Here is a 27714-nt window from a genome sequence, read left to right as displayed (position 1 = left end):
TAGCCAATTACACTTTAGCCTTGTATGTTCTGCTAACCGGGTCAATGAGTTACTTTATGTCAGATTGCAATGTGACTCTTCCCTCCCCTCCTATTATTAACCAAGTGCAAACAAGTTGTGTTTCCTCAAGCTGTTGTCAACTTTATTCCTTAAAGAACTGTTCAGACACACTGCTTTCTATTTCCATTTAAAGGTGACAAAATTCCCATGACACCTGGAAAGAGCCAAGAGACTCTTTTTAATGCTAAAGGTGAGGAACAAATGCAGAAGTAGCTGCCTTCTCTTTGTCGCCAAGATGAATTTGGTGGAGTTAACAGTCATGGGAATGAAGACGCTGCACTGTTTACTTCTGGAGGAAACTTCACTTTTAGAAGCAGGAAAAAGTATCATTAAGTTTCAGTTTTCCACAATATCAACACGATTCCCTTTTCAATTCCAACGCTCGTGAGAAACTCGCCTTTCTCTGATCTTTCCACCTACCTTCCCCATTACTTTTATGTTACCATGGTGACTTTTTCATAGGCTACACGTGTGAACTCTACTTTGCGGAGTGGGAATTCCCGATTGGGGGGGAGAAAGGTGGGGGAACACCCGCAAACCTGGAATCATCTCAGAGATAAGGGAATCGCTTCTGGACGAATAATTCAAGAACCTCGGGAAGGAGGCCCGAGTTACCTGTTTCTACTGTAATACTCCTCCTTGAAACTTGGTAGCCGCTGTTGCAGCCGAGCCAAAGTGGCCATCTTGCCCCCCACCCGGCTCCCAGGGATGGTATACAAATTTTCGTCATGGCAACTGGATCATACCATCTGATCCCAGTCGCCGAGAGGGGAGAAAGATACAACTTCTGCGGGGAGAGAGACACACAGACAGACAAAAGAAGAGGCGGGTTTAGCTCCGCGGGGTGAAAACGGGGTGTAATAATTTAGGCGAAAAGGCAGCGACGGGGAGACAACCACTCCCGCACGGTTGTGTCACGTCCCCAACAGGGAAACAGTCATGGTCGAGCCCGGTTTCCTTCCAGCGCCGAAGCTGCTTCCGGGATACCACCATGAGGGAGTGAGAGGTGCGGCAGCCCGTCCGCAGACCGGTGAACCGTCCTCCTCCTCCTCCTTCTCCTCTTCCTCTTCCTCCTCCTCCTCCTCTTCCCCGAATTCTGCAAAGCGGCATCTGTCTCCTCAGGGAGCGGCCGACTGCGGGCGCTGAGTACATGTTCCGGGTGGCTCAGCCCAACCCGAGCAGACCTCCGGCCGCCAGGAAGAGCTGGTGAGGGGCGGGGACAGGGGTGGCGAGCGGGGAGCAGAGGAACGGCTGGCCCGGGGGTGGGGGAGGGAGAGGGGCGACGGGTAGGTTGCCCTGGGGAGTACAGCCGACGTCGATAGGAAAGGAGCGGGGACCCATTACGAGCTTTGCGTAGAGATATTCTTTCGAAAATCAACTCTAGAGCAGCTGCGGCATGGAGACTCGGGTTATAATTTGGGTCGGTGTTTTCATTTAAGTCTCCTGGGTCAGGCTGGCTTTTAGGGCCTTGTGGAAGAAGTTGGCGTCCCGTGTGTGAATCTCCAAACCTAAGGGGTAATAAAGTTGAGGTTTAATAAATAGCCGAAGACTGTAAACCTGTTTCCTGAAATGGGCTGGAAGGAGAATGCAAGGAAAGGGTGGCTGGGATGAGCGGCCAGGGTGTCAATCCTTGTTTTGGAAAAGGTGGGTTCGCCCTTGAGCATCTGCTGAAGTTCCCTCTGTTGCAAACCTGAAAGAGATTGTCATACGTTTACTTGTATTGGGATCACGCTAGGTACCAGAAGACATTGCCCACTGTACCTTCCATAGGTTGGGGAGTGATCAGAATTTAAGGTGTGATTTTTATGGTTGCTGTCAAAGGGATACCTCTGAACAGGATGGTGGTATTTTGGGAACTAACAGAGCACTTCTTTTGCTACAAGATTAAATATCCTTTAGAAAAACCATTTAGGCCATCAATTCATTTTTAGCAGCCTCTTTCTTGCTCTATTTTTTTTATATACAATAGACTTAGATGCTGCAAGTATAGAAGGAAAACAGAAACAGGGCAGACTTGTTTTTCCTTTGTAAACTTCTACAATGCCTTCAGAAATAAAGTCCAACAGAAGTCTGATAAAAGTATTGCTAAATGCAAGAAAAAAGGAAGTTTGCAGTAAATACCAACACATTTGTGGACTATTGGTTTTTTCTTCTAGTATTTCCTCAAGTTCAGGGATGGTTTGTTTAGTGTACCAAATGTTGATACATTGCTTGTAGTTGGAATTGGCCCAGGCCTGAATCTATGGGCTAAAAGAGTAACCCAAGGTTACCCAGTCAGCTTTTATATCTAAGGTGGCACTAGAAATCCATCTCCTAGTTTGTAGGCTGCTGCCCTAACTGCTTGACCAAACTGGCTTTGTCTTGCTGACTTTCCATGAATTCATAGGGAAATTCAGAAGTGTCCAAACAGATTAATGATGTACATATATGGAGGTACAAGAACAGGAGATACTGCAAATCTGGCAAGGAGAAAACAAGGATAAATTAATTTTTATAATTTAAAATATATGACAAATACTGAAATTGGTAACCCTTTACTGTTAAAACAAATTATAGAAAATATATGCTGTAGCTAGATAAAAGAATAGCACAGCAATTTTTGACACATCTACAAGTGATCCAGAATTCATATTCATGTTTTCATATGGTAGAGGGTAAACAGGTAATTGTCTTTAATTGCACGTAAATAAGGCTAGAGAAGAAAGATGTAGGGAATATAGAGCACAGTTAAAGTGTGAGATATCATTGAAAAAATATTGATTCATAAAAGGGAGGTTTAACTCTATAGTGCTATCTAAATAACCATGCTATAAACTTGACTCATTTTATGGGCAGAGCGTAACAACCACTGGCCTCCATGAAGCATCTTTTATAATAAAATGGTGCTTTAAAGTTTGTGAATCCTTTTGGATTTAATATTTCTGCATAAATATAATCTAAAACACTTTCATAGGATTAAAACACTTTTAACTCTAACCTTAACCATCCTTTGTTTGCATGACTTGTCTCTTTTGGATCATCTTGCTGTATGTCACACTTTCTCTTAAGCTTATGTTCATGAACAGAGTAACCTGACGCTTAACTGTAGAATTTTCTGGTACCATTCAGAATTCATATTCTATCAGTGATGGCAAACTATCCTGATCCAGAGACAGCAAAGTAGGCCCAAACCATTATACTGCCATCACATTTCACAGATAGAATAAGGCTCTTATGCAGGAATACAATGTTTGCCTTTAACCAAATATAACACTTTTCAGTTAATCAAGAAGGTTCTTCTTTGATCTCATCCATCCACAGAATATTCATAGTAGGCTTCTGGCTTATATGCAAGGTCTTTCATAAACTGTAGATGGGCAGTTTCATTTTCTTTCTTCTTGCAATCCTGCTACACACTCACATACCATTGTTGTTCAGTGTTCTCAGGATGGTGGTCTCATAACACTGACATTCAACCAATGCAAGAGAGGCCTTTGGTTCATTAGACATTATCCTAAATTTCTTTGAGATTTCCCAGAGTAATCTATTCCTTATTCTTGGTGTGGTCTTGGTTGGTCAACTTGCTTAATTTATCTTCCATTTGTGTATATCTCAAAGGTGCTGTTTCAAGAGGCAACTGGACTTTGTTTTTCTTTGAAAACACTGTACTTCTCATCCAAGAAACTTCTTCAGCTCTGATTGGATGATGTGGAATGGAAGAGGAAGGCCTCTTTGACCTCTCTTTCAAACCAGTGGTCCTCTCTGTCCAAAATGTGGACTTCGTTGTCTTCAAAAGAGTGGCCTTTGTCTTTAAATGCAGATGGACTGCTGAGTCTAGTCCTGATGTGTTTGTTCTGACACCGATAAACCTCCAGGTGACCTTAACAACCCGATAAAAGAATGCAAATGACCAGCTTTCTTCAAGGAGTATAAATCCTTCCATTCCCCACCATCCAGTCAGACCTGAAGAAGCTTCTTGGATGAAAAACGAAAAGTCTTCAAAGACAAAACAAAGTCCAGTTGCGTCTTGAAAAAGTACCTCTGAGATAACCATGTCCTGGATGACTGAGAATCTCCATAGACATTTGTGTATAGTAAACATCTGTCATACATTCAAATACATGCACGTACAGAGAACATTTGTACACTTACAAGCAGAAATATCAAGTAAAGGATATTATATACTATGAGATATGGAACAATATTAACTGTAGAAGAAAAGAAATTACAGAAAATCAAAGCTGGATTTGTGGGCATGAGAAGACCTAAGTGAATTGTAAAGACCTAAGTGAAAAAAAGAAAGCAAAACTGTTTAAAAATAGCTTCTCCAAGGCAGCAGTTATTTTTAATCTAATATTCAAGGCATGCACACTTTTCAGGCTATTCTTCAAAAGTATCTACTTTTTAAGAAGCAATGCTTACTTGCAGTGATTTGTATCCTGCTCCTTTGTTTATTTTCCACACCATTTTTTCAGCAAACATTAAGACAAACCTCTTCCTTTCCAGAGGTAATTATTGGAAAGAGGAGTGTTTTGTTTTTCTATCAAGTAATTTGTTAGATAGTTCTCTATTTTAAAAATAGAATAGCTTTACCTCTCTCTGTTTTTTTAAACAAAATACAATACAGAAATTAAAAGACTCTGACTTTAATTGAAACACATTTTAAAATATATTTTTGCTTGTGTTTTTATAATTCTATACCCTGAATTTCCATGTAGTTCTATGATGTAAAAAGCCTAGTAAAGATGAACTATACCAGTAATGGCGAACCTATGGCACGTGTGCCGGAAGTGGCACGCAGAGCCACTTCTGCTGGCACATGAGAGGTCACCCGGAAGAGCCCCACTGCACATGCGCCCCCCTGTCAGCCAGCTGATTGTAAGGTATCTGACACGCATGCGTGGGGGAGATGCATGCATGGGAGATGCGAGCACATATGCAGAGGCATGCAGCATGCGGGGGGTTGCGTGTGCATGTGCAGAGGCATGCGGTGCAGGGTCACATGCATGCGCAGGGGAGCAGGGGAGTCGCGTGCGCATTGCATCATGGGTGCAGGCAGACGTGCGCACGCACGTGCACACACTTGGCATGCAACATGGAAAAGGTTAGCCATCACTGAACTATACATAAATTCATAAAGCTGAATTGTTTATTTGGGTAAAATAAATAGGTAAAAGAACCAGATGCTGAACATTTAGCAAATCACTAGATGATTATATGACGTCATATTTTTAATTTATTACATTTCTATGGCCACCCATCACAAGTAAGTGACTCTTGATGGTGAATGAACATAAAACAGTTAAAACAATTACAGTATAATACAAATTTAATATTTTTATTTATATTTCTAGACTACACATTTCCTCATGAAAAAAAAATCAACCTAGATATCAATATAGTTAGGAAACATGACCCTTCATATCCTCTGGGCCTTGGGCCCAGGCTCAAAGCCAGATATCTTCAAGGCCTTACAAAAGGCCAAGCAGATCAGTATTTTAGTTACAGTTATTCAGCATTCTTTTTATACTTCAGCATGTAGCAGTTTTCTTTCAGCTGATGGAATATCATCAATATAATTCAAGCTGCCTTTTTAAGAGACAGATAAGCGAGTCTATTTCCTGCATCCATTCGTAAAGTGATTTTAATGAGATTTCTCAGCAACCTTCAGAAATCAAATTGGAATCAAAATTATGGCATTGAGCAACACAGAGTGCTTATTGCTATATCTTATAAACATATACTTTACCAATTTTTTTCAAATGATGTCATTACTTGCACAAACTATACAGCAGACATTAGGTTTGAAAAATAAGACTGCATGGATAATGGGGTACGTGCAAATAGAGGGTATTTCAACTAAATTTACATGGCTTTCACAGTTGATTTATGCTCATACTGATTTTATACTGTATTGTTCTTTCATTATAATTAAGAATGTTATAAAAACTATCTTGCAGCCCTACCTCATTTCTCTTGTGTTTTTCTTGGATTATGCCATTCAGAGGGTAAAATATAGACGTAATTGATTTTTGTGGCCTGAAAAGCACATTATTAGCTAGTTTAAATGTTGGTCATAGTTTATGATTGCTGCCAAAAACATTTGTCCAGCCTAGCAACATGGATAACAGATAGCAAAATACATATTTTAAATGATGAAACTCTGTGATTAAGGAAATATTAAATTGAATGTATTTGGTCTATATACATATAGAATGAGTATGTAAAAATATTCATGTTGTAGGGTTAAAATGAAAGGAGATCCCCATGTAAGTTGCCTTACAGTCTTGGAAAAGCAGAAAATAAATCAAGTAAATAAACTAATTGTTTTATAGATTAGTAATAACGTGTAAATTACCCTTTTCATATAATCTCTTAGAATAAAATAAAACTAAACTATTCTGTTTTCTGTATTTGTGTTTTGAATGCCTTTCTAATTTTCACTATAAGTCAGAAATGCAATTATAGCATACAAAGTTTTGTTTGTTTAATTAAACATTGTGCTAAATTTTTACCTTACCAGTTAAATAGATTGTTCTATTAATGTTATTGTGTGTTATGTTTTTGTTAAGTTTAAGTTTCATGTTAAGGAAACATGAAGCATCATAATAATTATTTTGTGATATTGTATTGTGGAGACATTGTGTTAACATTTTTTTGGCTCTTGTTATCTATGGATTACTACTGAATCCTTCCTTTTCCTACTTCCCAACAAGTTTGGATGGATGGATGGATGGATGGATGTCTGTCTCTTGTTCTTGAAAAAGTAGAACTAAGACAAGTAAATTCTGCACAGCTTTTCACAATTTATAATGCTCTATTATATTTCTTCCCCTGAGACTCAAGGCAAGATACTGCTTTGGTCTTGTAGGGCTTTGCATAAGAATAAAATGTCTGATAAGGGGGTGGGTGGGTGATTGTTTCTATTTTACTTACCATCCGATAGGTAAATGGTGAGGGCAAAAAACACAGTGTAGTGCCACCAATTCCAAAGCACCACATAAAGCGAACAAAGATCCTATCTCCTCTAATATCTTCAAATACCATATGAGGGAAGGAGTAGTTATTTCACTTTGCTAAAACAGTCACTATAACAAGATATTAACTAACTAGATTTTTATTTTTTATTTTTTTGCTATTTACAGGCATTTTAGTAAGACTATGGAGGAACTAGTTCATGATCTAGTCTCTGCACTGGAAGAAAGTTCAGAGCAAGCAAGAGGTGGCTTTGCAGATACGGGTGATCATTCTCGCAGCATCTCATGTCTTCTAAAACGGCAGGCTCGAAAGAGAAGAGGAAGGAAAAGACGTTCATTTAATTCACATCATCCCTGGGAGACTGGATATTGTTTAAGTGAAGGTTCTGATTCCAGCCTTGAAGAGCCAAACAAGGATTATAGAGAGAACTATGCTGCTAATAAGAAAGACCATAGTGATTCTGATGACCAACTGTTGGTTGCAAAACGCAGACCAAATTCAAATTTAAATAACCTAAGAGGCAAAAGGCCTCTCTGGCATGAACCTGATCTAGCCGTTGACAATTTAGGTAATAGGACTCTGCGTAGACGTCGAAAGGTGAAACGAATGGCAATTGATCTACCTTCTGAAATAACAAACAAAATTACGTTGCCCCAACAAGGCAACATTAAGGACCAGGAAATGGACAACGACAACAGATTTTGCTCCCATCAAGAACTATCAAAAAGTAAAGTTAAAAAAAGAAAGCTAGCAGCAAATAGGCAAGGCCCAGACATTTTGGATGAAGGCGTGGTCATAGAGAACGATGAAATCAATCCTGTGAACAAGGATAAAATGGAGTATGAAGAGCAAAAGGGCTCAGATGAAAATATGAGCGACAGGTTGTTTTCAGTTTTTCTTTTAATTATGAAATTTAGATTATTGTGGTGCTATTCTTATGTTAAAGTATTATGTTTTGCTTTAGAATTCTGTAGTATACTGCCACAGATGAACTATTTAAAATTGTTTAAAGTCTTTCTGCCATTCTGCATTAAATCTTTCACTACAAAAAGTACAACTCCTGTGCAGTCCTACCCTATTTGGCCTAATTTGTAAGTAAGTTAACAGGGGTCAGTGGTATTATATATGTAATATTACTATATATGTAATTAATAATTTGTGTTTTTCCAGTATGAATAGAGTTCATACAACACTATTTCTATGTTCTTGCTAATGCTTTTCCCTTTTAGTACAATGGCTTTTATTTGTTGAGAACTTTAATCCAACAATAGTGGTAGTTATTTACTCAAACATTTGCCTCGTCTTCCTTTAGCATGGGAAACAAAGACATTTAACAACTGATAACAGATTGGAAATAGCATGTACTTGGCAAGCCATTTCAATTCCTGACTATTTAAATAGTGGTTGGAAAAAAAGATCTGTCTGAAACCTTGAAAACCAATGTAAGCTAATCTCTGCACCAACGGAGGTAAATGGATCAATATGTTAACTTGTAAACAATTTTGAGTATTGCCTGTTATATACAATAAAATGGCTAAATAATTGTATAGAGAAAACTTAAAAGAACAATTAGAAGAAATCTGAAAGGGCTTCCTTAAAATCTTAATTAAAAAAAAACTCCATAGGCATTTATAAAGGACATTTCTAATTTGATTTTTTTCATGGCAAAATTGTTCCTGTTCTGCTTTTGATAATAGCTCTCCTAGATAAGTGGCAGACTCTTGATGCACTGAAATATTGAAAAGAATTTTTAACATATATAAAAACCGAAGTACTGCTTATGGACATTATAAATTAGCACCAACAGAGAAAACCAGCAGTTATTGTGATAGATGCAGTCATGTGACTGCACAATTACACACTTATTAAGCAAATTGGCATTGGAAAGCTTTGATACTTTTTAAGTCCAATCCTTGTTATTGCAGACAGCATTGCATTTCAGTTCTGGCTAGATGTGATGATTGCTGAATCCCTTTTAGGTATGATTAGATTTTTTTTTCCTGGTTATAATTGTGACTTGCTTGCCTACAGGCCTAGATTATACTAATTTCTAATTTACCATTAAAATTATTTCTGGAGAGGTGAGTGTTACTGAACACAGGTGAATTTTTAGGATTAACAACAATAACTTCCAAATCTTCACCAGCATTTCTTATGCAATTTGGGTAAGTAAAGTAACTAAGCATCCAGTTGTGTACAATACAGAGTAGAGTAGAATTCTTTATTGGCCAAGTATGATTAGACACACAAGGAATTTGTCTCCAGTGCATAAGCTCTCAGTGTACATACAACAATAATGATAGAACAGTTACAATTTTAAAAGTTCAAAAGTATACTTTAAAGAAAACCAAATCATCAGAGAAATTAGGTACCAAAATTGCTAAAAATCTATGAGATAACCTAGTTCAAAGATACAACTTTAAAAGAAGTTTAAATAACAAAGTTAAGAACTGTTTAAAAAAATTAAAATATAGGATTACTGGATTACTGGATTGATTTGTATTAAATTACTGATACTAAGTCTGTGGACTAAGTTCAAAATTTATACAGTATCAACATATTGATACAGTATAGTTATTCTCTTTAGGATTTATAAATAGATGGGAATTAATCTCAGCTGTACAAAAGTGGAAATTTACTGCAAATGTTAAAAGGTCCCTTTTTGTTGGTCACAATTAAATTCCAAATAAGTGTATTTCAAGTTATTGTGGGATTTTACTTTGTATCTTTTAGAAAAATAATTTGTATGAAACAGTAGTTCATTAGCAGTGATATTTTGGTAAATTTTAAACTCAGGACTACTTCCTACAGAATATTAGAAATGTTTGGACATTGATTGCATTCTGGATCCTGATGCTGTTTTACAATATTAAATGTTCATAATATTAAATCTACATTTTTACATAATTTTCTACATTTTTACTTATACATGCAAACATTTGGGTAATGAATATAAATACGTTGTAAGAAACAAATTAGTAAGTAGCAGAAATTATATTTTTTGTTATATTGATTTTTTCTTGTTTTTCTCAAGAGACCTTATACATTGATTTAAAAGACATCATTGTACAAAAGCTCTTTTTCAATTAAATAATAGAATTGCAATGAACATTGATGAGGTAGGCCCATAATATTTCTAAATGTTAAGAATGGGTATTCTGACATGGGATACCTATTTTTCATGCAACCAAAAGCTGAAATAGTCTTGACTCAAATTCTCTCCCCCACCCCCTTTTTTTTCTTTTTCTTTTTCTTTTTAAAGTGAGCAATGGTTTTAGGATCAAGCTGAATAGCACAGCATAAGAAAGGAACAGTGAGCCTTTGATGGAAGCAGATAATAAAATGCATCAATTGTATCATCACCTCATTGCAGTCACATCTGGCTTACTGTCAAGGTCCCATTAGATTCCTATGGTTTTATGTGCCAAAAATAATACATTCTGTAGTTAATGGAACCGTTATATTTGCAGTTTGATCTTTCTTTTTAAAAATAATATCCTATTTTCTTTTAGATTTTGTTAAGGCTTAAGTTTCATCTGAGTGCAATCTTGCCTGTTTAAAATTTTATGACTGTACTTCTGATCTTTTCTTTTTCCCTATTATCACAGTGAATCCAGCAGCCTCAGCAGTAGTGATGCTGGTTTGTTTACCAATGATGAGGGAAGACAAGGTACTGAAACATTTTTAAGAAATGTATCCAGTTAAGTGTTTGTATACTACATAAGCAGATAATCAATATCCTAGTTTTTGTTTTTTTTGATTAAAAATGTTGTATAGAAAATCCAGCTTGTTGGGTTTTGATACACTGTTTTATTTTTATAATTTCATTAAGTATACTTTAATCCAATTGTACTCTTCTGCTTCACTACAACTGAGTTTAGAGACATACACATTGTAAATTATTTATTGTTTCATGGTCCCAAATAATTAATTTCAAAGATAATATATTTGATTTAAGACTGTGTTGCAATAAATAGGAATTTCTGTGTTTAGTTGTGATCAATGAACATTCAATATTATTCATTCTCTGAATGTGATGAGGTGGGGTTATTTATGTTCTGTGGACACTGAACTATTGAAGATATCTCTTTTATATTAAGGATAGCTTTTACAGTTTAGATTAGATTAACTGAATTGGAAGAGACCTTGTAGATTATCTAGTCCAACCCCCCGCCCAAGCAGAAGACCTTATACCATTTCTGACAAATGGCAGTTCAATCTCTTCTTGAAAGTCTCAAGTGATGATGCTCCCACAACTTCTGAGGGCAAGGTGTTCCATTGGTTGAGTGTTCTCACTGTCAGAAAAATTCTTATTTCTAGGTTAAATCTTTCCTTGTTCAGTTTCCATCCATTATTCTTTGTCTGGCCTACATGTGCTTTAGAAAATAGCTTGACCCCTTCCTCTCTGTGGTAGCCCCTCAAATATTGGAAGACTGCTATCATGTCTCCCCTGGTCCTTCTCTTCACTAGACTATCCATGCCCAGTTCTTGCAACTGTTCATCATATGTTTTAGTCTCCAGTCCCCTAAGCATCCTGGTTGCTCTTCTCTGCACACTTTCTAGAGTCTCAACATCTTTTTTACAGATGTTTTGACCAAAACTGGATTCAGTACTCTAGGTGTGGTTTTAGTAAGGCTTTATAGAGTGGTATTAGTACTTCACTTGATCTTGATTGTATCCTTCTGTTGATGCAACTTAGGATTGCATTGGCTTTTTTGGCTGCTGCTGCACACTGCTGGCTCATATTTAGCTGGTTGTCCACTAAGACTCAAAGATCCCTCTCACAGTTACTGCTATTACACCTGGTTTTACCCAATCTATATGTGTGCTTTTGGTTTTTCTTGTCTAAGTATAGGACTTTACTTTTCTCTACATTGAATTTCATTTTTAGATACGGCCCAGTGTTCAAGTCTGTCAAGATCCATCTGGTTCTTGAGCCTATCTTCTAGGTCAGAGCAAGGGTCTTCAAACTTGGCAAGTTTAAGATTTGTGGACTTCAACTCCCAGAATTCCTGATCTAACATGACTGGAGGAGGAATTCTGGGAGTTGAAGTCCACAAGTCTTAAAGCTGTCAAGTTTGAAGACCACTGTTCTAGGGTGTTAGCTATTCCTGACAGTTTGGTATCATCTGCAAATTTGTTCAGTTATTTATGAAGATATTGAAGAGTACTGGGCCTAAGATGGAACCTTGTGGCACCCCACTGCTTCCTTCCTTCCATGTAGACTTAGACACATTAAGAATTACTCATTGAGTACGTTTGTCAGCCAGTTGCAAATCCATCTGGAGGTGATTCTATCTATCCCACTTTTTTTCTAGCTTCCCAAGAAGTAGGTTATGGTCTACTTTGTCAAATGCCTTGCTGAAGTCTAAGTATATTATGTCCACAGTATTTCGCTGGTCTGTTAATTTAGTCACTATGTTGAAAAATGAAGTAAGATTGGTTTGGCATGATCTATTTTTAACAAACCCGTGCTGACTGCTAGTTATTATTTTACTTGTTTCTAGATGTTGGCAGATCTGTTCTTTTATTATCTTTTCCAGTATCTTCCCGGGTATTGATGTTAGGCTAATTGGTCCATAGTTTCCAGGGTCTGGTTTTTTTTTTAACTTTTTTGAAGGTGGGAATCACATCAGCTCTTTTCTAGTCCTCTGGTAGTTCCCTGGTACTCCAGGATTTTTTTTAAAGATGTGGTCCAGTAGTTCTGAGTTGATCTGTGCCAGCTGCTTTAGAACTCTGGGATGTAATCCATCAGGTCCCAGTGATTTGTGTTCATCAAGATCAGACAGATGTTCTCTTATTATTATTTTGCTTATTTTAATTTTTATTTCTGGTCTGTCTTTTACAGTTATGTTTTTGGTAGGTTGGGCTATAGTTTCTTTTTGTGTGAAGACAGATTCAAAGAATGAGTTAAGCAGCTCTGCTTTCTTTCGGTTGCCTGTTACTTCCTTGCCATCTTCAATCTTTAGTGGACCGACTGTTTCCTTGATTTTTTTCTTGTTACTTATATGTTGGAAGAAACTTTTTTTATTATCTTTGATTTTTGTTGTAAGTCTCTGTTCATTCTGAGCCTTTGCTTTCCAGCCTTTGTCTTTGCAGATTCTGGCTATCTTTTGATATTCTGCCTCTCCTTCCATTTTTTGTACTTGTCCTTTTTGTCATTCAATTTGTCTGAGAGATCTTTCTGCAGCCATGCTGGTTTCTTACTGGATTTTCTTGTTTTTCTTTCTCAGTGTTATTGTGGTGATCTGGGCTTTTATGATCATACTTTCAGAGTTTCCCAAGATTCTTGAGTTGTTTTCCTCTTTAGGATTTTCATCCAAGGAATCTGTCCCAAGTTCTCTCTCAGTTTATTGAAATCAGCTCTTTTAAAATTTTAAGACTCTGGTGTCATTATGTTCGATTGCCTGTGTTTGTGTTATGTTGAATTCTAGTATGACATGGTCACTCTCACCCAAGGTTCCTGCAGTTTCAACTCCCTCTATAATTTCTTCTCTGTTTGTAAAGCTGTTCCTCTAGTTCCCTCCTCTACCTTTTGGACAACAAAGTTGTCAACTAGGTTGGTTAGGAACCTATTTGATTTCTCACTTGGCGCAGAATTAGTTGTTCAGTTGATATCAGAGTAATTGAAGTCCCCCATTACTATTGTAGTATGTTTCCTAAATATATTTGTTAGTTGGTTCTATTTCTATCTATTTTTTCTGTTTGATTGGCCTATAGCATACACCTGTAGCCATGTCATTCTTTTTTTATATATTGACCCATATACATTCTAGAAGGTTTTCGTCTTTCGTTTCATGCATTTCTATATAGTGGTTCTTTACATACAGTGCAACTCCACCTCCTCTTTTATGGGGTCTGGGTTTTTTTTGAACAGTTTGTATTCTTCTATCAGTATGTTCCAGTCATTTAAGTCATTCCAGTTTAAAAGTTTGTTTATGTTCATTGAGAACAAGTTGAAGAAACCTTTTTGAAAGAAAGAAAGAAAGAAAGAAAGAAAGAAAGAAAGAAAGAAAGAAAGAAAGAAAGAAAGAAGAAAGAAAGAAAACAAGCAAACAAGCAAACAAGCAAACAAAAGATAAAAGCAAATCTGGATATAAATATCAGAAAAGAGATTTGATCGAGCTGCATCTTTAAGTGCTTTCTTAGATGTACTCAGATAGACCATGGGATGAATTCTTTTGAGAGGATGGGTAACTTCAAATATTGAAGTTGAAAGACAGGAGCTAGAGTCTTTATTATATGTCCAGTCCAGGTCTTAATTCCTCATGATGATTCTGAAAATTTTCAGCCAAGCTAAAACAAATCCTTGCTTCAAGTGGTTACAGTTCCAAGTTGGCATTTCTGACATCATCCACTCTTTTTACCAGTTGTATCATTCTAGCCATTTGGAAAATGAAGAATAACTTTAGGGCACTCTAACAAAGGTATAAACATTTCAAATAATTTTGTGAAGGGCATATTTGAGATTTTCTTTTGAATTTTATACTATATGATTTATACTTTTTAAAAAATTCCCATATGGGATTATAGTTTGTTTTATTAATGTTGAAACCACACTAAGTGAAATAGAATTGTTTTTAAATTATTTCTCAGATTTTTAAATGACCTGCAAATAGAATTTTATTTTCTTTGAATCTCATGCTAGTCAATGAGAAATCCCAAAGAGTTCTGCTGCCAAAGAAAATACAATATAGAAGAGAAAGAAGAAATAATTCTTATTACAGATGAAACATTTGGGAGGATAACAAACTTCAATATGTCTGAAAAACATGTGAAATGTTTCTTATAGGTGATGATGAGCAAAGTGACTGGTTCCATGAAAGTGAACCTGGAGGTGCCTGTGGGATTACTGGAATTATTCCTTGGTGGGAAAAGGAAGACTCAGCAGGACTGGAGAAAGAGATGCCTGATCCCATCTTTGAAAGTATTTTAACAGGCAGCTTCCCACTTATGTCACATTCAGGCAAGAGAGGTCAGTAACTTTTAAAAGACTGCTTTGGAATTAGAATTGTATTAAATTAAATATTGTTAATAGAATTTGAAGTCTGCAACCAACTTATCTTTTTTTTATTTCAGTCTAAAGCTTTATTGTATATTGTAAAGGTATTTCGATCCCAACTGGGGTTGGAGTTTCATTGTCAAAAGCTCAGGTATTTCTGGAAGAGAAAGGGACATAGTTTGGGCTGATTGTGTCCTCCCCTTACAATTCTGTATGCTATCTCCAATACTTTTCTAAACATTATTCAATATTCTAGATCTCTTTCCTCCCTTCTCCTCTATACATTTCCCATTGTGTTCTCTGGTAAAAGCTAGCTTTTTCTTTTTTTTTAAGTTTTTGATAATACATAAGTAGTAACTGGGAAAAAGCCAAAATCAGTTTTCAGTCCTTAAACAACAGTGTGATATGTTTATATTCTGAAGTAATAACTAGAGCCATCTTCTAAGAAGACAGCAGTGCTGCTCTCTTACAGCAAATATGGCAAGGACCTTGTGGAATGCACACCTGATAAAATGAAGTATGGTCCACAGTAAAATTAGTTTTCAATGCACCATGAGATTCTTTGATATTTTGTGCCAATTCATACTGATTTTGGGATGGTCTATTACTAAGAAAATGAATAGGTTCTATTTCAAACCTTTGTTTAATTCAAAACTCTTCATTTTAAAAGAGCGTAAAGTTTGAGACAGTTCTATTTCAAGTTTGTAACTGAGCTTGAAATATTTCCCAGTGATAGGTTGTTTTACACTTGAAACAGCTATTTTGCAATTGAAGCGAGGCACTTCAAACTTGAAATGGAGTATTTAAAATTTGAAAGAATTTGAGTGAGAAATCCCTAGTTATTATTTATTTATTCATTTATTTATTGAATTATTTATTATTCATTTATTCCTTTTAAAATTATTAAAAGAAAATGAAGACTTCTCAAAAGTTCCATCTCTACAAATACTCCATTTCACTTTTTTTTTCCTTTTATATTTTTTTTGAAAATTGCAATCAAGTAAACAATCTAATTGTGCTTTGTCTGATTATTCATCTCTTGGACAATGACATAAGAGAGTGATTTATAAATATATATAATTATCAAGTTTCCAATTTTGGAATGATTCCAACACTGTGATAGCATTATGTATTTAATAGTACAAGTAAATTTCATATAACATGTATATGTTGATCCATGTCTAATAATGCAACTTGTTAAAATTGCAGTAGAGATTTGCCATATTTTATTTTTAGATAAATGTAAATAAGAAAATGTTTACATCTGTCATCATAGCTGTTGTAGAATGCCAATATAGTTACATCGCAGAAAATTTAATTGAATACCCTGTTTCTCCAACAATATGGCCTCCCCCAATAGGAAGTCCCAGCATGTTTTATAGGCATGAAATGAAATTAAGCCCCTCCCCCCAAATTAAGGCCTATATTAAAACATGCGAAATGGGGGGAATGGTGTGGGGGGGGGGCTTGCCGTTAGGAAGTACTTTTGTTGCACACCCGGATATGATGCTGCCTGCGTTGACCCCGATACGAAGTGCCCCACCAACGCCGAGGTCAACATCCAAGCCATCACTGCCTGCCCACCCGAAGTTGCAAGGGGGGGGGGAATTAAGTCACCCCTGAAAAGATGGCCTAGCCATTTTTTCGGGGCTCAAAAAAAAATAAGACCCGGCCTTATTATATGAGAAACACGGTATATTTCATGAGAGGAATGGAATGGATGGAATGGACCTTGGAGGTTTTTTAGTCTAACCCCCTGCTCCGGTGGGAAACCCTATATCATTTCAGACAAGTGGTTGTCCAATCTCTTCTTAAAAACTTCCAGTGTTGGAGCATTCACTTCTAGAAGCAAGTTGTTCCATTGATTGATTGTTCTGTCAGGAAATTTCTTCTTAGTTATAGCTTGCTTCTCTACTTGATTAGTTTCCATGCATTACTTCTTATCCTGCCCTCAGATGCTTTGGAAAATAACTTGACTCCCTCTTCTTTGTGGCAACCCCTGAGATATTGAAACACTGCTATCATGTCACTCCTGGTCCTTCTTTTCATTAAACTAGACATACCCAGTTCCAGCAACCGTTCTTTATGTTTTAGCCTCCAGTCCCCTAAACATCTGTATTGTTTTTCTCTGCAATTTAAGCATAGAATTTAGGAAAGCATGTGTGATATGCAGGGTAGTAGTCCAACTGTTTAATCTCTCATTGACAATTCCTTTGAAACCTACATACTATATATTAGGAGATTGTTGTCTTCTCTAGATAATAATTGCACATTTCCTTTTATGTCCTTGTACTATTTATATGCAATTTTCTTATACAATTAATTTTAATCCAAAAGAGAATTTTAAAATATTTTAGATGAAGAAAAAATATTTATTTTTTTAGATTGTCCCTTTGTAAGTGTATACTACTATATATTAATTGAACTATAATTTTATTTCTAGATTTCCAGACAAGGCTTAGTCATCTTCATGGAATGCCACCCAGGAACATCAAAAAGGTAACAGGAAACACAACTGCAATGGTGAGCTGGTTCTCATAATTTATTGTGAGCCACATTTTCTTACTAAATTAAACCATATGCCAGTATCAACTGTCTGCAAACAATTGTATAAAGCAATTATCTTACAGTAACATTTGATTCTCCTGCCATTTTTAATAGTGGACTTTTTTCAGAACTGTACAAATCCATAATACAAAAAGTAGAGATATATTAAATGATGATGTGATTAAATGATGGGATAGACAATATTTATTTGTTTAGCATATTTATTTAGCATTTATCATATTTGTTAACAAATGTATTTAGCAATTGTCTCAAACTTCTGTATTTGTAATGCTATTGTAAATGACCTGCTTACCTCTAATTCTGGGAAATCCATGTATCTTTTACCCTCAAATGTTTAAAGGTTTGATCACTAGAATGCAATGTATCAAATACTACAGACAGATTTGAAGAAACCTAATTTTAATCCTCATTGTTATCCAGAACAAAATCATCTTTTGTTCTGGAAACTAAAAATTATCCTGCTGTAGTAGATCAAATCTGAAAACAGGAAAAAAAAAAGCTTGAATCTGTCAAGTTTGTTTGAAATGTTAGACTAATATTAATATACATGTGATTTTTACATGTATGCTTGATAAACATGACTTTGTGTTAGTTTAAAAAGTCTTTTTGTGAAAATTAGTTTGGCTAACTGTATGAAATTGTATATTTCCTTGTGCAAGAGCAGCAGTTCTGGGTTAAATCTACTTTAAGACCTTGGCCTGTGAACTTTGTCTTTAGAGGTAATGAATCAGATGAATGGTGTCTAGTTGCTGGTTACAGATCTCCGTATTTTTATTTTTGGTTCACTGCTTGCTTGAACATAGCCCATTTTCTAGGCTTATTGCAATCTCATTCTAGTATTTTATAGGTGCTATTACAACTGATAGATTAAGTTCATGATATTGATGACACATGACTTAACCAAACTAAAAACTGCATTTCTCCTCTAAATTGTGAAAAAGGTGATTAAGTTTCAATTGATGGGAATGTGCCTTGTATGTATGTATATGCATACATTAATGTATGTTTGTGTATATGTAAATAAATGGAAAGAGTCAAGATTTGTTTTCTGATATGAGATCTTAATAGTTGAAATATTATCTTATTCCTGAAAAATACATCCTTCTGTATGTATGTATGTATGTATGTATGTATGTATGTATGTTGCATACAAATATTACTTATATTAAATAATTTTCAGAAAGCTGGATAATTTATGCTTTTTTACGCATTTTTTTAATAAATTACTACTATTCACTTTAGAAATATTAGACTGGTGACGGTATTCTGATTTCTTTTTAAATTTGATAGGAAAAGTATTTCTGTGGATAATTTTCATTCTGATAAAAATTCTCATCTCTCTTCCCATATGTATAAGCCTGTAATATTATTAATATGTACATTGCTGCTTCATGCAATTTAAAGAAGGATGAAGAACAACTTCAGTATAGCTGATTTCCTACTATACAAGCAGCCTATACTTCCTACAATCCACTACAGACACACCCAATAGATTTGCCTTGAAAATTTGACCTGTCATGACAGAAGACATAAAGTTATTAGTTATCAGTGAAGAAAGTTCAAAAGCAATCTTAAAAATGCTGAAAACCAATAACAAAAGGAGGAATCTAATGCCTGTGACATCTGGTAATGCTGAACAAGAAGTAATTACTGCTATTAGACTGTTACACTGAAAGCAAAAGTGCTTTTAGAAAGATTAATTCCCTGAGCTAAATAGGATACTGCAAATGCAACTCTTTGAACAGAATTGAGATGATGACCTGTTCTTTCACTTTTAACACAGATGAGTTTGCAAAGCCTTTATAGGAACAGTTGCTCAGTGCCTATGAAAAGAAGAAAGGACAGGGAGGAAGGGAAAAGGACATACTTTTTGATGAGGTTTCATCTTAAGAAAGGGCCAAATCATAAACTGTGTAGCAATGCCCATAGCACATAACCTTAACCATATACTTCTGTTCAGCTTGATTAAATCATACGATGTAATAGATTACATATGATGTAGTAGATACATATGATGTAAATAGCAATGTAAATAAATCCTTCTACAGTGTTTGTGCATCCTAAGAACTCAACTAAGTGGGTCAGGAAAGGAGTGAAGAGGTACGAGGTTTTATGTGTGCGTGTGTTTTGTTTCGTTTTGTTGATCAAAAGTGTAAGTGAAGATATTAGTCAGATTCTGGAGAAGATAAAATCTATATGCCTCATTGCTGGCAATTCTGCCTTTATTATATACTTATGTTGAAGTTCCAATTTGTTTCTTCTGTTAGAATGGAATTGTTGATATTTTGCCTTTGAAATATTCCCAAGAGGCATCTACATAAAATCAAAACATAATTAAAATAATATTATTATAATATAAAGACTTAGGCTGTGATTTTTTTAAAATGAAAGAAATTAACAAGTGTGGAGAGAGGTGTATCTATCCTGACATTCCTGTTATAATATCAGTTATTTATTACTGAATACTTCTGGTGGTGGTCAGTGTAGTCCATCTGTTATATAGCATTAGAGTGTTACTACTTGTGGTTCTATTAATTATAGAACAATAATTTCAAGAATGTACTTAAATATGGTGTAGTTTGCAATTGATTTAAATTCTGTGAAATATGTGGACAAAAAAACCTCAGATTAAGATACTGCCTCATAAACTCATTGAATTATTCTAGTGTATGTATCTGTTTCTCAGCTTCTGCTATCTATAGTGTAGAGATAGAAAATTTTGTCAGGATTATTTGAAGATAGATAGATAGATAGATAGATAGATAGATAGATAGATAGATAGATGATAGATAGATAGATAGATAGATAGATAGATAGATAGATAGATAGATAGATAGATAGATAGATGATAGGTAGATAGATAGTTGAGTGGGGGGAGGGAAGGACAAGGAACATTTAAGAAGTTTGTTATGTTGGTGTTTTCTACTCAGAATAAATTGAAAAAAGATTGCCACAGGGTCTATATCATACTGTGAATCTCTATTTTTCCTAATAGAAGATCACCTGTTAGAAAATATTATAATCCATAAAATGAACACATGTGTAAGCTTGTGCATTTATTGGAAGAAAAGATGAACAATTTTGAGAATACTTTTTTGACAGTGAAAGGTACAAAGGAATTAAGAAGTTTCTGGGAAAGAAACACCAAAGGGAAGTTTGTGATTCAAAGAAGCAAGTGGATTAGGAGGTGTGGATCAATCTCTCACTCCTGAAGACAGTCCACAGTGGCCTGAATAAATTTGCCAATCTCAGAAAACAGTCAAGCCTCCATGGGTGAAAGGAGATATGCAGGAGGTATGTTGTTCTCCCAATGTTCATATGCACTGCAGGATGTGGGAGACAGGCTTTCTCAAATCCATTGATAATCTCCTAACAATTATTTTGGGGATGAACAATACTCCCAGAAGGACCTTGATAGAAATCCAGAAAATATGACTCCTGTGCAAGAAAATGAAGAGACAAGGAGTATAATTAATATTTTCCTAGTTTTTCTAGTTGTGGATCTTGTTGAAAAAAGGGAAAATTGTTTCATACACAGAATATTAAGAGAAAGGAAAGTTTTTTCACACACAGAAGCCAGTTCACATGCACATTTAGCTCTTTTTTTATTCATCATGTCTCTTTCTAATGTAATCTCATTGTACCTGCTAACAGATTATATATACATACACATTTGTCTATTTATAATTGTATGTGTTTGTATAGTTATTAGTCTGCATTGTGATTTTATTTTAATTTTGATGTTAAAAATAAATATATATATATATTTGACTTTCAACTCTTTAGTGTAGGAATATAATTTAAAACTATACTTTTTAATAATGTCTTTCTTTAAAAAGGATTGTATTTGAGCTCTTATTGGTGATGCTAAAACTACAGTTTTAAGAAATCAGAAACTTCTTTGGGTTTGATGGATTTCTACTCTTTAAAGAGAAACAAAACACTAAATATTTCTAATCCTGCATTATTTACCGCATGAATGGGTAAAATACTACTTTAAGACTCATAAAATTTAGAGGAAGAAATCTGCCAACTGTAGCAGGAATTAGATTTAGGAAGAGAGGTACACAGTCAAAATATTGCTACAGAATTAAATGTCAAAAATCTTCTTTAATAGTAGATATATAGTTCACAGTGTCTGGTTATGATTAATACATTTAATCTAAATCACTGAAAGTTGCCCTCTCCTTTTCCATAAAATACAATGAGACACAAATCAGTTTTACTATAGGTGGAGAACAATTGGAAAATAATGCATCTTCCTACCCAATAAATTGTCAGTTATACCTTTTAACTAAATCAATTCATCTTTTCAAAATTTATTGCAATTTCTAATAATAAATCTTCTCAAATGTTTATTCATTTGCTGCCTGATACATTTGCACCACTTTTGCTATAGTCTATTGTTGTTGGGTTTTTTCCCTTTTGATTCATTGTAAATTATAAATCTATTCTGAATCCATTTGCTACTTAAAAGTTAAAATCTATCCCCTAGCCACTTCTCTTTTTTGTCCTTTACACATATTAATACCCTTGAACTTTGATTCAGCCCAATAAGACGATCAGAATACTTTTTATGGGCTTTGAAAGCATTAGATGGTAAAGCAACCGGTATGAAGATGATTATTCTAGATTTTATTTGCATACACCAGATAAATTAAACCAAATGTAAAATAGTTGAATATGAACAAAAATTAATGTTGTACTGTACAGATAGTCCTTACCTTAAGACATTCGTTCAGCAACCGTTCAGTGTTATGATGTTGCTGAATGAATGGATGGAATGGAAATTGCAGGCCCAATTGTGGTTATATGCTAAGATCCATTTATATTTTTTATCCCTATCCCTAATAGTAAACATTTTTTTCAATTTTTACATTTTTACAGCCATAAAACACCACAGGTGCATATTGCGTATTTTTAATATCATTTGCATTTCCACCTTTTGCTCTTTTTTTTTGCTCTTGAAAAGTATTCAGAACTTTCAACTGTTGCAAAATGAGGTTGCATGGGTAGTAAATGGTATTGGATGTTCAACTCACAAAACACGACTACTTCATGAGCTGCATTGGTGGCCAGTGCGTTAGGGTCCCATCAACCAAGAATTGTTGACTAGTGAGAGACTAGGGTTCTCTGCCAAGCCCTTGTCCTCTGGGAAATGCTCCCTTCAGAAGCCAGGATGACAATGGACACAGCTGGTCTTTTGTAAGGCAGTGAAGACCTGTTTTCATGCCCAGGTGTGTTAAGGGTACCATTTTTGGCTATATTAAAAATCTATGACAATAGTTTTACTCAGCATCCATACATCCATCCATCCATCCATCCATACATACATACATACTATATTGTTTTGTTTTATATTTCTGTGATATGTATCACACAGAATCACTTATTGAGATGGACAACTATTGAAATAAATAAAAAATTATTTACACCAAGATACTTTCTCAGCTTTAATAAACAGCATTTCATTCCAATCCTAATCTTAGATCATTCTGTGATCCTTGGAGATTCAGAAATCCCATTAAGTTTCCTTGTATGAAAATGAACTTTATACATTAAAAATAGTTATAGTTCTGCCTTATGTTAAAAAAAGAAACAACAATAAAATATTCTTTTTTGGGATTAAAAATATACACCCACAAGAGTTATTACAAAAAAAAAAAAATCCTTTATACTAAACTCAACTCTTTTTGCCACTCAGAGTAGCTTGTGTGAAATAGGTGGCTATGTAAATTTTTTGAATGAATGAATAAATCCTCCAAACAGATTATATGGACAAATAGTCCATGTAGGAGTTTCTGGCAATAGTATGAAAATAGTTTACCTATTGCCTTCTGGACCAAGAAGTTGTACATCAAATCTTGCTATTCATTTGACACAATGCAGCATTAAAAATATGATCCTCCTTCACCAATTATAATTTGAAGTAGAAAAGTACTTTGCATTATGTAAGAACTTATGGGAACTCATTTTATTGCACATATTGATTCGGCCACATTTAAAAATCACTCGATACATCTTTCAGATTCTGTATTTGGCTTTTTACTTAATTACTACATTATTGCAATTACATATAATTATAATAAATGTCATTCCTCATCTTATTTTGTTTGTATCATAACAACATGTTGATAAACTAGTGAGCTATTATAAAACACTGCAGTGACAACAAAGAAAAAATGACTTAATAAATATAGTAGATAAAATTGAAGCTTGGTATACTATATCAGTAAATCTGATAAGACCTGATAACATATTGGGCGCTGAAATGATTAATTTGAGAGATAAAGAAATCATTTGCATGGGAACATTAGAATTCATTAATTTCACTAATTACATAGTGAAGAAAGCATCTGTTTTCTTCACAAAAGAGCAGACATTAATTATGGGTCTTACCTGTTCATCTAAAAATAGTGACAATATGTTCAGTTTTTCTCTCTAAATTGTTGATTTTCATAGAAAGTCTTGACATTATGGAATTGTCAAGACCTCATTAATAAGACAATTTTCAAATAAAATTATGTTAACGAACACATCAAGCTATTGATAGTTTTTCAAGAGATGTTTTAGATTACAATACTCCAATTTAATTAACAAAAATATGTTAATTAAAAAATGTTTTTCTAATTATTTTAGAATTGTAGTAATGTGATTTATACACATCCAGGAATTTGATAAAAAGAAATGCTTTGAGGGATATATGTTAGGATTAAATGCCCATGACAGATAATGAGGTCAAAAGGAGAATTTTTAAGCATGGTCCATATGCTATATTTACATATCAATTTCTTCCAGGGTGTAAGATGAGACTCTGCTTATTTGCAGATCCAGAATGTTCATTGAAAAAAAAAAACCACAAGTGAATTGTCTGTTAAGCTTGCCAGTTCATATGTTATATGAACTGAATATGCATAATTAAAGTACCGTAAAGTACCGAGTATAGGCCGCGTTTTTCAGCACATTTTTTGTGCTGAAAAAAAAAACCCTCGGCTTATACTCGAGTCAGATTCCCCTCTGAAAAAAAAATGGTGTGGAGCTCCGGAGCTGGGCAGCCGCTTCCCTGCTTCCGTGTTTCCTTTGCAACTTTTAAGCATGGGGGTAATCAGAAGCAGAAAAGTTCTTGCATGAGGATATATTGTTTTTTCTTTTTTTAACTTTTTTTTGGGGGGGGAAAGACCCACTGCCATGTGAGAATGCTCAGACACGAAATCTATCCGCCTGAAAATAAGTGTGTGTGTGTGTGGGGGGGATTTTTAACAGAGGGAAGATGTAGGGAGAAGGCAAAAGCGACGGAATATCCTTCAGGGAAAACTGAGGGGAGACTCACCCTTGGTCCAGATGAGCCCCTTCCCCGCCCCTAAGGAAGCAGAGGCAGCCAGCAAGGGCAGGCAAGCCCCACTTCACGGACTCTGTCCGTCCTCGCTCCACCCACCCACCCACCCAAAGCCACGAAGTCCCCAATCGCGCAGCCCAGAATCGCCCTCCCTCAGGGGGCAGCAGGACGCCGGTGTTTCCGAGACAAGCTCCGCCGTGCAATGAAGCGCCTGGCTCTAGGCTCGCGGGCTCAGAAAACAACGCGAGCCGAGGTCGCCGGCTCGCTCAGCCGTTCCTCAGCCCCAGCTGCTTTCAGTCCGCTCGGGAGGAGGGGAGGAGGTGGTGGTGGCAGCTCGCATTGTTTTCTGAGCTCTAGGCTCTAGGCTCTAGGGCTCAGAAAACAACGCGAGCCGAGGTCGCCGGCTCCGCTCAGCTTCGTTCCTCCTCCTCCTCCCGAGCGGACTGAAAGCAGCTGGGGCTGAGGAAATGAAGCTGAGCGGAGCCGAGCGACTCGGCTCGCGTTGTTTTCTGAGCCTGCGAGCCTAGAGCCTAGAGCTCAGAAAACAACGCAAGCCGCCACCACCTCCTCCCCCTCCTCCCGAGTGGACTGAAGCAGCTGGCGCTGAGGAAACGAGTTGAGCGGAGCCAAGCGACCTCGGCTCGCGTTGTTTTCTGAGCCCGCGAGCCTAGAGCCAGGCGCTTTCATTGCACGGCGGAGCTTCTTGTCTCGGGAAACACCGGGCGCCGTGCTGCCCCTGAGGGAAGGGCGATTCTGGGCTGCGCAATTGGGGGACTTCGTGGCTTTGGGTGGGTGGGTGGGAGGAGCCAGGACGTTGACTTTAAGCGCTGCCGACCAAGTGTTTCACAAATACCAGTGGGACCTCCGTCCACCACCACCCCTCCCTCTTTTGCCTCCTTCCTTCTGATCAATCAGGTTTTCCCAGTATTTGCTCACAGCTGCGTGCTAGGTGTTGAACGCGGGATTTCTGATTCCCCTTACACGTGCCGTGTGGATATGCCGCGGGCGTTTTCTTCCAAACGCCCCACGGGCAGAGAACACTGACTTTCATGATAGTGAGATCATTTCCCAAATTAATTGATTCACTAACCCAAAGAAGAAGATGTTGATGACAGTGGGAGGCAGGGGTCACTCTCCCTTGCAGAAAAAGCAAGAGCCGTTCTTATGATCTCTCTCTCTCCCGTAATACAGTCAAGCCCTTTCCAGCATGCGCGATCCGCCCCGGCTTTGCACCTTGCAAATGCAAAACCCGGGACTTTGCATTTGCAAGGTACAAAGCTGCGGCAGCAGATCGCAGCGTGCTGGAAAGGGCTTGACTGTATTACGGGAGAGAGAGAGAGAGAGAGATCATAAGAACGGCTCTTGCTTTTTTCTTGCAAGGGAGAGAGTGACTCCTGCCTCCCACTGTCATCATCATCTTCTTTTGGGTTAGTGAATCAATTAAACCTTTCATGATAGTGATATCGTTTCCCAAATTTCCCTTAAATCAGGGAAGAAATCACAAAAAAACCTTTGGACTGAGAATAAGCCTGTTCCTACAATGCCATTTTTGTTCACTGCAGTGTGAAAAGTGTGAAAAAACACACTTCTTTTTCTTCATCTTCTTGTTCCCTATTTACTGGTCTCTTTCAAAGAGGAAATTGTGAACATCAAACTTATTCTCAACTGTCCTAGTGAAAGTTTTTATTGGTATCTATTTTTATTTTTGAAATTTACCAGTAGCTGCTGCATTTCCCACCCTAGGGTTATACTCGAGTCAATAAGTTTTCCCAGTTTTTTGTGGTAAAATTAGGTGCCTCGGCTTATATTCGGGTCGACTTATACTCGAGTATATACGGTATGTTTATTCAGCTTTTGTGTCCCAACAAGTTGGAATCACATGGTTAATTTACCTGCCAGACAAAACACTTAAGTAATAGAAATTGCCCAAATTAGTAAAAGCCCAGAAATTTAGACAAAATTGGGTAGATGTTTCAGAAGTAAGCCTTTTTTTATATGAACTATAGAACATCTTCTATATTTTCTTTATATACTTTCATGTCATGCTGGTATTTTCTATCTGGAAGAAATTAGGAAAACAGGAATCATTCAAATGTCCAGTACAAAAATATAATTACAAAACTTTTAAAAAATAAATGGACTTAATCCTGTGACTTTCATTTATAAATTGGTGTTGCTAGATTATCTTACTTTAGATATAACTCACTTGTTGATTTTAGCATGTATTCTCTTTAGTTTCTGATCTTCAGTGTGAGGGCAATTATGAGCTGCGGTGGCACAGTGGTTGAGTGCAGTACTGCAGGCTACTTCTGCTGACTGCCAGCTGACTGCAATTTGGCAGTTCAAATCTCACCAGGCTCAAGGTTGACTCAGCCTTCCGAGGTGGATAAAATGAGGAGCCAAATTGTTGGGGGCAATATGCTGACTCTGTAAAATGCTTAGAGTGGGCTGTAAAGCACTGTGAAGTGGTATATAAGTCTAAGTGCTATTGCTATTGCTAATTATAGAATGCTAATTTGTACAGTGCATTTTCGCAATATTATTTATTGTGTTATTCAAAATGGACAATGTCTGAAATTGGTGTTAAAGCAGAGGTACTCTTTTAACCTTGGTTATTTTAACTGTGGTGTTACATGTTTCATGTTGTCTGAACCTTGGTATAGAATTTAACCAAAAGACATTATAAGCTTCCAACTACTGAACATAGAGTCAAGTGTAATGAATAATTGCAGGATGGAACCATTCCTGGAATGTTAATTCCACTGCAGGTTTTGTTTTGTTTTCAAGCTAA

The 27714-nt window shown here is 36.2% G+C and overlaps 2 protein-coding genes across 7 annotated transcripts in view; one reads left to right on the top strand and one right to left on the bottom strand.

Annotated features, from left to right (window-relative positions):
* SPATA17 (spermatogenesis associated 17) overlaps positions 1-1212 on the bottom strand; it is a 98784-nt gene extending 97572 nt beyond the window's left edge. The window contains exon 1 of one of the 3 annotated variants that reach the window (XM_087964001.1): positions 968-1212. In XM_087964001.1, the coding sequence (XP_087820127.1) occupies positions 968-1212 (245 nt within the window). Of the gene's footprint in view, positions 1-675; positions 818-967 lie in introns of those variants that run through there. The other 2 variants (XM_026680345.2, XM_087963991.1) reach the window with 2 other exon arrangements.
* The window catches only part of GPATCH2 (G-patch domain containing 2), a 107663-nt gene continuing 81084 nt past the window's right edge, over positions 1136-27714 (top strand). The window contains exons 1-5 of one of the 4 annotated variants that reach the window (XM_026682677.2): positions 1136-1266; positions 7185-7898; positions 10626-10687; positions 14810-14992; positions 17463-17518. In XM_026682677.2, coding sequence (XP_026538462.1) covers positions 1211-1266; positions 7185-7898; positions 10626-10687; positions 14810-14992; positions 17463-17518 — 1071 coding nt within the window. In that variant the 5' untranslated portion in view covers positions 1136-1210. Of the gene's footprint in view, positions 1267-1324; positions 1481-7184; positions 7899-10625; positions 10688-14809; positions 14993-17462; positions 17543-27714 lie in introns of those variants that run through there. The other 3 variants (XM_026682671.2, XM_087963983.1, XM_087963979.1) reach the window with 3 other exon arrangements.

The sequence above is a fragment of the Notechis scutatus genome, chromosome 1 (genome assembly GCF_049901735.1).
Source record: "Notechis scutatus isolate UNSWTSFEM ecotype Mainland chromosome 1, rNotScu1.2, whole genome shotgun sequence".
Lineage (NCBI taxonomy): Eukaryota > Metazoa > Chordata > Lepidosauria > Squamata > Elapidae > Notechis > Notechis scutatus.
This window is presented reverse-complemented; position numbering and strand designations above follow the sequence as displayed.